This window comes from Lagopus leucura, unplaced genomic scaffold (genome assembly GCF_019238085.1).
Source record: "Lagopus leucura isolate 7727_CA_CO unplaced genomic scaffold, USGS_WTPT01 Super-Scaffold_100076, whole genome shotgun sequence".
In the NCBI taxonomy this organism is placed as follows: domain Eukaryota; kingdom Metazoa; phylum Chordata; class Aves; order Galliformes; family Phasianidae; genus Lagopus; species Lagopus leucura.
Window position 1 is genome coordinate 299,924 of NW_024962316.1, and position 11,391 is coordinate 311,314.

At 51.3% G+C, this 11,391-nt stretch overlaps 1 protein-coding gene across 13 annotated transcripts in view; it reads right to left on the reverse strand.

The window, feature by feature from the left end:
* Nucleotides 1-10,806, reverse strand: part of PTPRS (protein tyrosine phosphatase receptor type S) — an 88,371-nt gene extending 77,565 nt beyond the window's left edge. For all 13 annotated transcript variants that reach the window (XM_042887299.1, XM_042887300.1, XM_042887298.1 and 10 more), the window contains exon 1: nucleotides 10,644-10,806. In XM_042887299.1, coding sequence (XP_042743233.1) covers nucleotides 10,644-10,731 — 88 coding nt within the window. In that variant the 5' untranslated portion in view covers nucleotides 10,732-10,806. The remainder of the gene's footprint in view (nucleotides 1-10,643) is intronic.
* Nucleotides 10,807-11,391: the final 585 nt, after the last annotated feature.

The window sequence follows — 11,391 nt, forward strand, 5'->3', positions numbered from 1 at the left end:
TGCTGACCTTGGGCTCCCACCCCTCTGGCACCTCCATCTGCCACCCGCCGTGCAGTGACAGCCCTCATTCCTCACACCTGCCTGCCTGCGTCCAGACACGGTGAGCAATGTGGAGTGAAGGAGGGTCTCAGCACAGATCTGCTCAGCACTCAGCACCACAGATGGGCTTGCACACAGCTATAGCCTCTATATACCATAACACAAACAAAATAGCCAGGAAAATTCACTTGCAGCAGAACCTGGAGACCTTCTCCCACGTGCATTTCTTGGCGGGATAAATAAAAAGCAAAAACCAGACAAAAGCTTTGCAATCTCTGAACAACCAGGTGACATCAGCCGACAGGAGGACATCTCACCTTTCTGACTTCAGAGTAGCCAAACCAGCCTCTGGTTCTCAGAAGGAACTCCATGGGGCTTTCTCTGGCACGCAGAGAGTTAAGCTCTCTTCTCCCCCCACCTCTCCTCTGGTTTTGGGGCTGAAACTTTCTGCTGATCTAGTGAAACTCCATCTCCACTCCACAGAACTGCTGACAGGCTCACAATCCGAGCAGGAGGACGAGGAGCTGCCCCACCTGCAGCGCCGACGGCCCACTTTCATCTCCCCCTCGAACAACTTCTCGGGCCACACGTGAGGTGGGCACAGCTCTGCACTGAGCGGCTGCTCGCTGCTTCAGGAAATGTTGACACACGTGTGCTGCTGCGGTCTGCCTGCATGCGGCAGATGCATGCCCTGCGCCCAGGGATCAGCATGGGAGTGCCGAGCAGCTGCGGACAGCCAGGGGGACTGAGGAGCAGAGGAACGGTTTGTCACAATGGAGCAAACAAGGGGAGCAGGAGGGAGAAGCAAAGCCACAGACAGGTTTGTGGGGGAAAGGAGAGAAGAGATCAACGGGGAGAATGCAAGAGGAATGGCACAATATGGAGAGAAGGGAGGTGCTCAAAGCAAGGAAGTGAGGATTAGACAGAGGAGACAAACCACGGAGCAGATGAAAACAGGAGAGAGCAGCCAAATTTCAGACAGATGGAGAGTGGGGAGCAAGAATGCGATGTTTGGAAAGGGTACACATTTCACAGCAACAGCATCAGAGCGCGGGGGAGCTTGCGAGAGGGGCAGGGAAGAGAAAGATGGCTCCAGGATTTGCATCTGTCATCACGAGAAGAGAGCTGCAAATGGGAGCAGGACAGGAGCAGGCCGTGGCGAGGGTCTCTATGGGGAGACTGAGGGAGACTGAAAGCAGATCCTGGGGAGGTCCTGCAGAGACTCTGGTCCCCTTGAAACCTGAGGTTTTTACTGACAGGTTCTGCTGCTTTTTCCTTTCTTCCCTCAGGGCCATTTCTCAGTGCCTCACAAATAAAATTAAAATTAAGGTTTTCTGACAGAACAAACAAACAGGGAGTGAATTATACTCCATTTCCCCGTCAATAACTTCTCCCCAACCCAGTCGCCTTATCATCATAAAAAGTCCATTAAGCAGTAATTGGGAAGGCAGTAGAATGCGGGGCTGGTCCATGACACAGAAGCATGCTCGCTCCCCAACTGGCCTTTTCTGGGAAGGCAGACAGGATAATTATAGGCTTCAGACAGAGACTTCCTCTTACTGTCAGCAGCTCCTGGCTCCCTTCAGGGAGATGGGACTGGCAAGGTTGGGGAATGGAGGGTAAAAAAAGATAGAGGATGTTTTTTTGGAAGTGAAATAGTTCCACCTTGCTACTCCCCTGGTGCTGATCCATCAGAGTCCTTCCCTGACTCAGAAAATCTGGGCTGCACACAAGGCTTTCCCACTGCCAGAAAAGTGGGAATGTCACTCGAAAAGCTTCCCCTTTCCCTACCCTGAATGCCCACAGAGCAAGGAGGACAGCAGAGAAAGACAGAACCCTGGATGGGATTTAAGAGAAGCAGAAAATAGGTGAAAAAGAGCAAGAACTCATTTCATGCACAACTACATGGGCTGGCCAACACCCAGTGCCCTCCTCTCCACTCCTGCCCATGCTGCCAGCTCCCTCCTCTCCCTGCATCCAGGATGAGGCTGCAGACCCCTCACAGCTCAGACCATGCCACGCTGCTCTTGCCAGAAGCCTTACCATTTTGGGGGATTGGTACATCCATACGGCTCCTATTTGCAATGCATTCAGATACAGACCTTTCAGAAAAGGAGGTACAAGCTTGCAGCAGAGGAGGCAGGATGAGTCGGAGGCTACCAAAATCTATTCCTAGTTCTGACACCCAAGGTGAGAAAAAACACATCATCCTGCTGGCTAGAGGAAGGCAGAATCCTTCCTTCTGGTCTATTTAAAATGCTAGTTTTCAAGAATGGGACTGTGCCTTATCGCCTAGGAACAGCAGCTAGTACCAAGTCACCCCATTTCAGCAGGACTTCTTCACACCGCATCCACGTGCATGGAAAGGATTCTCTACCTGCTTCCTGCCTGCACTCAGCACAGAGCTGCTTCACTCTCCCTCCCTGGGAGGGCCAAAGAAGCAAGTGGGTGGCAGCGCAGATGGATCTTTGTAGCATCTCTATCCAAGGCTCTTACTCACCCACTGGCACTACAACGCAATGCCAAGAAGAAGGAAGCTTCTCTCAATCAGCAAGAGCAGTGCTGTCATAGGGGATGGCAGCCCTGGGATCACTGCTGAGGGACCAGCAAGCACAGGGGCACACGCAGCCTCAGCAACGTGGCAGGCTTGGGCCCTGGAGGTATGCAAGTGCTTTCAATCAACTGTAACAACATCACATCCCATATTTGTCCACAGGTCCTATAACAAGGCATAATAACCCAGAGCAGAACAAGAAACCCAAGAAGCTATCCTGGCAACTTAATGAGGGCCCCTTGTCCATCACCATCACGACAGCAATCCCAGACTGTTTGCAATCAGAAGCTTAAGGTGGAGAGCTCTCCCTTGCCCTGCAATGCTGCTAGGACAGCTTCTCCAGCTGTGTCACCGGCATCAGCATCTCGGAAAGCTCGACTCACCCTCACCTCCAGGAGGCAGCCAGGAAGGCCTTGGCTGTCACACAGCTTCTGCTGCTCCGCTTGAATTACCAGAAGAGCTGGAGACTATGGGGGATACCAGAATATGACAAACCACCTCCCATGGCACATGCCTGAAAGAAGAGAAAGCTAAATACACAAGGATCCCAAGTCCTTGGGGATCGTGCCAGCTTAATTTAGCCCAGCAGAGGTCCTGATCTGCTGAAAAGTGACAGCAAAATCAGCAGCAATGGGGAAAACACACTGCTGCAAGCTGCTGCATCTCACGGCCTTTCAGGGGAAGTGCAGTGCCAGAAGCCCCAAGGATATGAGCAGAGAGGTCAATTCTGATCCCTGATTTAGTGATATGACAAAGACTTCTGCAAAACATAAACACAAGGAGAGGCCCCTGGCCTTGCACAGCTTGCCCAGGAGGGCTGAATAATGGTGCCCATCATGATCTGCTGGCTAATACAAGCACTGGGGGATGAAGGCACACCAGATAAATACAACATTGTCTGATAAAACTCTTTTCCTCGTGTAAATAAAAGCTATCTCGCTTCCACTTCCTGTCCATAAGCAGTTTATAGTTCCAACATATTAGCTGTTGTTTTGGTAATATTTTGAAGCATGTATTCCCCAGAAATTTAAGCAGTGTTTCTTTCTTTCAAGCAAGAGAGGAAGTCTCCTCACCTGCAGGAAAAGGACAAAACACAATTCCTGGAGCACAGGATTTGGGATGTTTTCAAAAGCTTGTTATCTCATTCCCACCCAGCCTCTGGTAACAGACTTCAGCCCATATTTTCTAAGAAACATAAGGAAATTATGGACACACAAGCTTGAAACACCTTATTCCACATCTTAACAGCACACTGTGAGCTTGAATCGCTCATCAGTATTGAGCCTGGGATGTGAAGGGAGCTCAAGAATGGGAGATTCTGAAAACAAAACCCAATAAAGCCACGACTAATGGCTGAAACATGTAAGAATCACAAACTTTGGCTCCTACCATGAGTTATTACAATTTCTGTTTCAACCACAAAGTAACCCTTCAGATTTGTACACATCAACACACAGGAAGAAAAAAGGGAGACTCCAACAACAGCGCTGAGAACCAACAACAGCACGGAGCTGATGGATTCCGGGACAGGTCAGCCAGAACAACGTGAAAGAGGGAGGTGGAAACATGGAAAAGCTGCAGCAAGGAACCCTTAAAGACCTCAGTCAATGACAGTGGCTGAAGAAGGGGAGCTTGTTTCCAGCAGGACACCTCTCTGTCCACATCTGATTCCTGCCAGGAGATGCAAGGAACGGCACCAGGCAGAAAACGCTCAGGGGAAGGCCGTGATTGGAATTACCCACCGTTAGCAGCTCACCCACAGAAAGAGGAGCATCACAGCCTTCACAACGAAGGAAGGACACAGACAGCTCTCAAACCAAGCAGGCTGCATCCTGCAGACAGGAAAAGCAGCCGGAAGGGTGGCGATGTGAGAGGGATCTCCAACAGCAGGATGGGAAAATCCCACACCGGGCCTTTTAGAAACTCACTGCACAAATCCAAAGCAGGGTAAGGATTGCAAAGGATACCCCACCTAATTTATGAATAAATCCACAAATTCTGTCGGAGGTGAGGGAGGAAGAGGATGCAGTCAAACTAATTTGACTTTATTAATTAAAAAAAACACCAAGTTTCATCACCCCGACACTCTTCAGAGGTCGTGTGAGCGTGGAGGGGAGTTATGCTCATTAATTATGCAGAAAATGCAAAACTATCATCCTCTGAATGAGTTTAAAATAAGGAGAAACCCTTTCAGGATGGGGAGAAATTACTCCCCAAGGCAGCTGAAATTTCTCTTGCAACTTCAAAGGCCAATAAATTATTCAAATTGCTCGCGCCACTCCACGCGCTCTCTCTCTCTCTCCCCTTCTCAATTTTATGCTCCTGACTCAATTAAGGTTTGGAGGACTTCGGAGAAACTTTGTGGAATGCTGAACCCGTTGCAGCTCCTATTTCTTTCTTTCTTTTTTAAAGCTTTACTTTTCCTCTCGGCCTCAAAAGGAAACAGGCATTATTTTATGCGTTCCAGATGAAACAAGCGTGGCGTTGGTTTAAACCCAGCTTATAAGAAAGTGCAATGCTTTGTGCCTGCAGTAAGTGTGAAGGGACATGCTGAAAATCCTCTGCACAATGGCACTATGAAAACAAGGAGGTCAGTCCATATTCCTTCATGTCAACTGCTTGAATCACTGAGATGTCACCTTTCAGAGTCTTAGCAGGGGATGTTCCAGCATGTTTTTATAATGCCCTTTCCCAGCACGTCTGGGTTAGCAGAGATCTCCTCCCAGCTGCTCCACTTCGCTGTGCCCTCGGATGGGGCAGGCGGTGGTTCTGCAACCATTCAGCACTGCTGAACCACAAACCAACGCCGAAACTGAGGACACCAGACAAAACCACGGCAATGGAAGTTCCAGCTCAAGAATACCCAGACGTGCAAAAAGAGGGACGGAGGGTTGAGGAGGTGCAGCCACCGACAGGATGCTCCTGACTGCTTCAGCTCCTCCATGTGCAGCAGATGGCATAAAATCTGACTGCTTTCATGAACCTCAACATCCTCCAGAATTCAAGGCAGCTGCACTGCAGGAGCACTGTAACTGCCTCAGGTGGGCACTGGGACCAACTGCGCTGCAGAAGAACATCTTTGACTGGGGAGGGGAGTGGCACGAAGTAAATAAAACTGTTCTTTGGAGACTGTCTTGCAGGCCAATTTGAGCCCAGATTCCATCCCACGCACACCAAAGAACGACATTCCTCTCATTGGGTGTCCTTGAAAAGCGCTCTGCTTTGCCTTCTAAGAATAACGCTGAGCTTGCCAGGCCACAGAAAGCTGGGAATACCCTCACAGATTCCCTTCAGTGACCCAGAAGACTCGCATCTAGATGGTCTTGAACAGACATGAGCACACAGACCGCTCCAAACAGCCGATGTGACCCAGTGAGACAGCAAAGCTGCCATCCTTCCCGGCAGCACATGTGAGAAGCACCTGGGTGAAAAGCACACCCAGAGGGCAAGGTCAGAGAGAAACAGGCACTACCTTCCTGGAGAGGTCTGGTGCAGATGAAAAGCCCTGGCTTTGGCACACTGGTATGGCGAAGATAGACATTTTCTCCATCACAAACACCTCGCAGATGAGATTTTCACACAACAAACAGATGCTCTTTTCCCCTGCCTGAGCCATCCAACGAAACTGAGCAGCAAGAACCTCTAGCAGGGAAAGCTCCTTCACCAGGAGAAACCCATGGCTGCATCCAAACAGCCTTGGCTGCTCTGTCCCCAGGTGCACCTCGGCTGAGATTAATGTAATCAGTGTCTGCAGAATGGGGCACAGCTGGGACCCAGGAGGTGACATCCCCCTGCCCCCAAGGAAGCTCTTTCAAAAGATGATTTACTTCCTCTCCTGGTCCTGTAGGAACAAAAACTTCCCAATTTAAGTTACCTAAAAAAAAAAAAGAATGAAAATGACATCACTCGATCCAGGCAGGCAAGGTTTAATTTAATCAGGCACTTAAACAAGGTGACACAGAAGCTCAATTCAGTGTCCTTGAGTGGGACGACAACTAGTCCAGAACCCTGAGCAACCGCAGCCTGGATCGCAGCTGGCAGACGGAGAAGGCAGCAAAGGAAAGGACACAAGGAGTCCCCTCAGCTACAAAGGAACACAAGCAGCAAGTGGGGCAGGAGAGGGAAGTGGGGTCACTGCATCCCAGGAGGGCACAGCTCAGAGCCCTCTTTCGCAGGAGCAATGCTCAGAGTCCTGCCTGCACCCCTGAGGTGAAAGGGCCATTCTGCAGCAACTGCCCAGCTCCACAGCGGGGCTACAGCGTCACGAATGCAAACACTGCCACAAGTGCTTGTGGGGCAGCTCAGCTTCACCACACTGTGCCACCTTCCATCTCCATGGACAGCACTGCTGCTTCGCCATCAGTCAGGCTTAGGCTGAGATGGAGCAGCTTTCACACAAAGCAGAGGAACATTACCTTCCTGCTGTCGTCATCTCAACATGTCCATCAAGCCCTAAGACAGAACCTCCTCAATTTTTACAGCCATCTGACATCGACAGCTGCTGTCCTGGACAACAGCAGACAAAGCCATGACTTCCAGAACCCAGGAGATACGACACAGAGGAAAGGAATCACTCCTGTGAGGAAGGGGAGCTGAACACTGAGCACAGCTCTGCACCTCTGCTTGTTGTTCCCAACACACAGCACAGCCCAAACTGGGCCGTGTGGGCTCCTCTCCATCCCTCTGCACGTGTTCTCTGTCCTCGTGTTCTCTGTCCCCACTACAGCCCCATGTGCAGAGCAGCCCCTGCTGCCATCTGTTGCCAGCTGCACACTGCAGCCCCCACGCACGCGCCCGGCGTGAATTACTGCGCTCTCCAAATTAACGATGGAACAAGGGCAATTAAAAGGGAAGAAAGTCAGGGGAATGCACCATAAAAGAGGCTTTATTCTTTTATTTTGTCAATTGCAATTTAGCTTTAATTATTTATGGTAATACTAGCTTGCTAGTAAGTGTTCTATAACATGATTTATAAAAGGAAGGAAACCTAAGTAATAAGTAACATTTGCTGCTGCATCTGCTATTAAATCTTTGCTGGGGCGGAGAGCACACACACCAGCCCTGTGTATGCAAAGTACCAATTAGCAAAGCACTACTGTAAAACGCAAAGCTTTAATCAATGGGAAAAATCCACTTGAAAACAGCGAGCATGCTGATTTCAGTTATAAAAATTACCACGTTTCTATACAGTAAGTGGCTTTTTATCTGCAATGGAGGAGCACTTACAGGGAGCGCTCATTCCTGCGGGTGGCACGGGGGTACCTGACTGCCGCCTGGCCGAAGCAGGAGAGCAGCTTGTCCTGCTGCAGCCAGCAAGGCTGGGCTGGCTCTGCCTCCACAGCGCGTGATGCTGCACGGTGCTCACTGCTCACCGCAGATCTGAGGATCAGGCAGGGTGTGTGGCCAGGACACAGAGACTCTGGTTCTGCTTGTGAGCCAGGAACTGCTCTCCAGCCTGGACCCACAGCCTGACCTCAGCTGTTTGGTTTTCTCTAAGCCCTCCAATGCACAGCCACATCAATCTGTAACAAAATGGTGACATTGCTCCATCCAGGCAGGGCCCCCAGAGACAGCAACTCCCAGCTCTACAGCTGCCCTTGGCTGTATGGGAGAAACAATGGAAGCTTCTCAAGTAAGAACAGCATGCAAAAAGCAGTGTGGTTTGGTTTTTTAATTTAAATAGCAGTTTCCTTTAAATAGAACGTTCCAGCCATAGAAAGGTTTCAATCACTGACTGAGATCAATTAGCCCAGGAAGCAAGGGAAATATTTTAATGGCCCTTTGATTGCAGAGGCCACAGCTTCTCCAATGCTGTGCTGAACAGCAGGCAAGTTCAAGCCCCCAGCTTTGCAGCAGGGTGCTGAAGGGTACCGTAGGGAGCTATGGGGTGTTGTAGTAGAGTGCTGTGGTGTGCTACAGATGCTACAGTGAGATATAGGGTGCTGTGTGGTGCTGCAAGCTACTGGGGACTTCCCATTTGCAACAGGAACTTCTACCACAGTGGGAACACAGCTGGCATCTCCTAGCACTGCCCCAGGGGCTGTGTGACCCCAGCAGCCCCTCAGGATGAACTGGAGCAGGAAATGGGGTCAGCATCGTGGCAAGCGCGACCGAATGGATGCTGGCCAAGAGATTAAGCAAGAGGCAGCGTGACAGAGCCCAGGGCCATCTGATGGGAGAGGCCATTGTCAGAACAGTGACAGCTCCTCATGCAGTCTCTGCAGTTGTGACACACAAAGCTGTTTGCTGTTTATATCCCTCAGCAGGGAGCAGGGCAGACGAACTGGGATGCTGCCACCCAGCCTGGCACAGAACTCAACAGCCCCTCTAAACATCATTGCTCAGAATCCAACGACACTGCAGAACTACAGAGAGAAGCCTGGCTGCTAGCAGCAAGGTGTCAGAAAGCAGCAGGGCCACACAACTGGTGCTGGACCAGCATCAGCCCCTCCTGAGGGTGCATTTCCACCAAAGATGCCCACAGCAGCCAGACAGCAAACCTCACCCTGCAGAGGACTGGGGCAGAAGATGTTCATTCCTTCCTGGGAAAACCCAGACACCAAGGGCGCACAGCAATGGTTTGGAGAAGCCCTGACTCTGCAGAGTGCCCACTTCCAGCACTGGGAACATAGGGATTGGAGCACATTTAGGAAGGAAATGCCCAGTTCTCACAGGAGTTTAGACAGCACAACAGATGAATCAGGGCTGTGCTCATATCAAGAGGCACCTGCTCACACATGAACTCTCCATCTGCGCCCACATAGCTGCATTGCTTGCTTAGAAAACAGAGGACAAAGCCATGTGCCCAGGAATGTCACAGCAAACAGCAGCGGGACTGGGACCTCACAGCCCTGACACGGAGTGTTCACGAAGAGCCTCAACACCCAGCTGGGATCCGGACAAATGCTGCCACTCTCAGCAGGATCCCCACAGCCCCACAGCGCGCTGCTCCCAGTGCTGAGGGCAGGCAGCTCCAGATAAAGTCCTGTGGACAGATTAGGAACGGCAGCAGCGCCGTCTCAGGTGCAGAATGACGCAAAGCTACACACCAGCAAAGTGGCCCTATATCAAACTTACCTGAGTCTGGCTCACCTCCCAGGCATATAAAACGATCAGCACAAAAGGAAATATTATCTTTTTGCACATGTACATTTCTCTGCAAACGAAATTCCTGACTAAAGTAATGGCAAGCACATCTCTGCTCGCCTACTGCAAGGAGAGAGAAAGCACTGCTCACCAAAATTTTCCAGCGACAAAAGGTCGAGGATCCCACTCAATCCCCAGTGACCGTGCCCTCTTCATAAACCCTGATAACCAAGTGATTACGGTAAAAGCTGTCAAGGGCTCTGCTGACCAGAGCAGCCCTCTCACCAGCTTCAAGCAGCTTTGCTGGGGAAGAAAAAAAAGTCATAATTCAATCAGCTTGGAAGAGTCTATTCCCCACTGATCCTGAGCGATCAGCCTTCATGTCGACATTACATTCGAGTTGCTGAAGATTTTCTTTTTTTTTTCTTCCCCTTTTCGTTTTATCAACCAAGAATTGAAAGGCAGCAAAGCTAAAAACTGTGTTAGAAGGGAACTGGTTCACTCGGGAGGAGAAACATAATGCTCTTTCTGCAGATGCAATTTTGAATCCAGCCCTGGCTGGTAATGTGACAACGGTCACTGGTGTCTGAAGGATGCCTGGAAGGGAAGAGTCAGGGAGGACCATGGGGTGCACTGGGTGGGGATGGGGTTGGAGGAAGGCTCCAGACAGAGCTGCAGGCCGTTCCCTCCCTTCCTCCCTGGCTGTTGGGCAGTCCCAGCATCTGCCCCATACTCAAAGCAGGTGCCAGGGCCTGGCTGCCCTATGGGGTCTCAGGAACAACAGTGCAAAGCTAAAGATGCTGGAAAATTCGCAGGCATTGTCAAGTCCTAAGCAATTCCACGATGCTGAAATGTTGGGGCGATGTTTGCTGGCTCCAAGCCCTACAACCAGCTCTGCTGCCATCCACCATGGGAGGTGAACTACTGGTGAAGGAAAGGGGTGAGGTCATGGCAGAGCACTTACTTTCAGCTACGCAACCGATCAGCAGCACGGACAGGAGGCTCACGAGGGAGAGCAGCGCAGGCATCCCAGGGCTGGGAAGGATCCTCATCCTCTGTGTCGGCCTTCAGCCCCCCCCACGGCTCCGCTCACAGCACTCACAGCGCCCGCCCAGCGGCGTCAGCACCTGCAGGGGAGGAAGAGGAGAGCGTTGAGGAAGAGGAGCAGGGAGAGGAGCAGGGAGGAGGGGGGGGAGGCTGAGGGACCTGCAAGGAGGCACCATCGCCATCGCTGTGCAGGCACAGCCTGTGCTGGTCTTCCTGCCTCAGAGACAACAGCCAATTTCATAGAATCATTCAGGCTGGAAAAGACACTTCTGGTCCCCAACCCACCCCCCCATGTCCCCTGATCACAGTGCCCCCCGTCCCTCAGTGCCACATCTCCATGGGCAGCTGTGCAGTGCATTACACTCTTTGGGAGAATAAATTCTTCCTAACACCCAAACTGACCGCACAACCTCCCTAGGGAGCGATGAGGTCTCCCCCGAAAAGGTTTTGTGCAGGATGAACGCGTGCTGAGGCTCTGCGGGGCTCCCGGCTCAGCCACTGCCCCGCTCCGTGCCTTACTCCTCCAGCAGAGCAGTGACACAGTCTGGAGCTGGGTGTCCCACTGATGCTGATGGAGCAAAAGACACAGAAACAAATGGCCTCTGAAGACACACAGGAGATGCTGTGCTGCCCAATTCTGCTCTGGACGGGATGCAGCCTGGCTG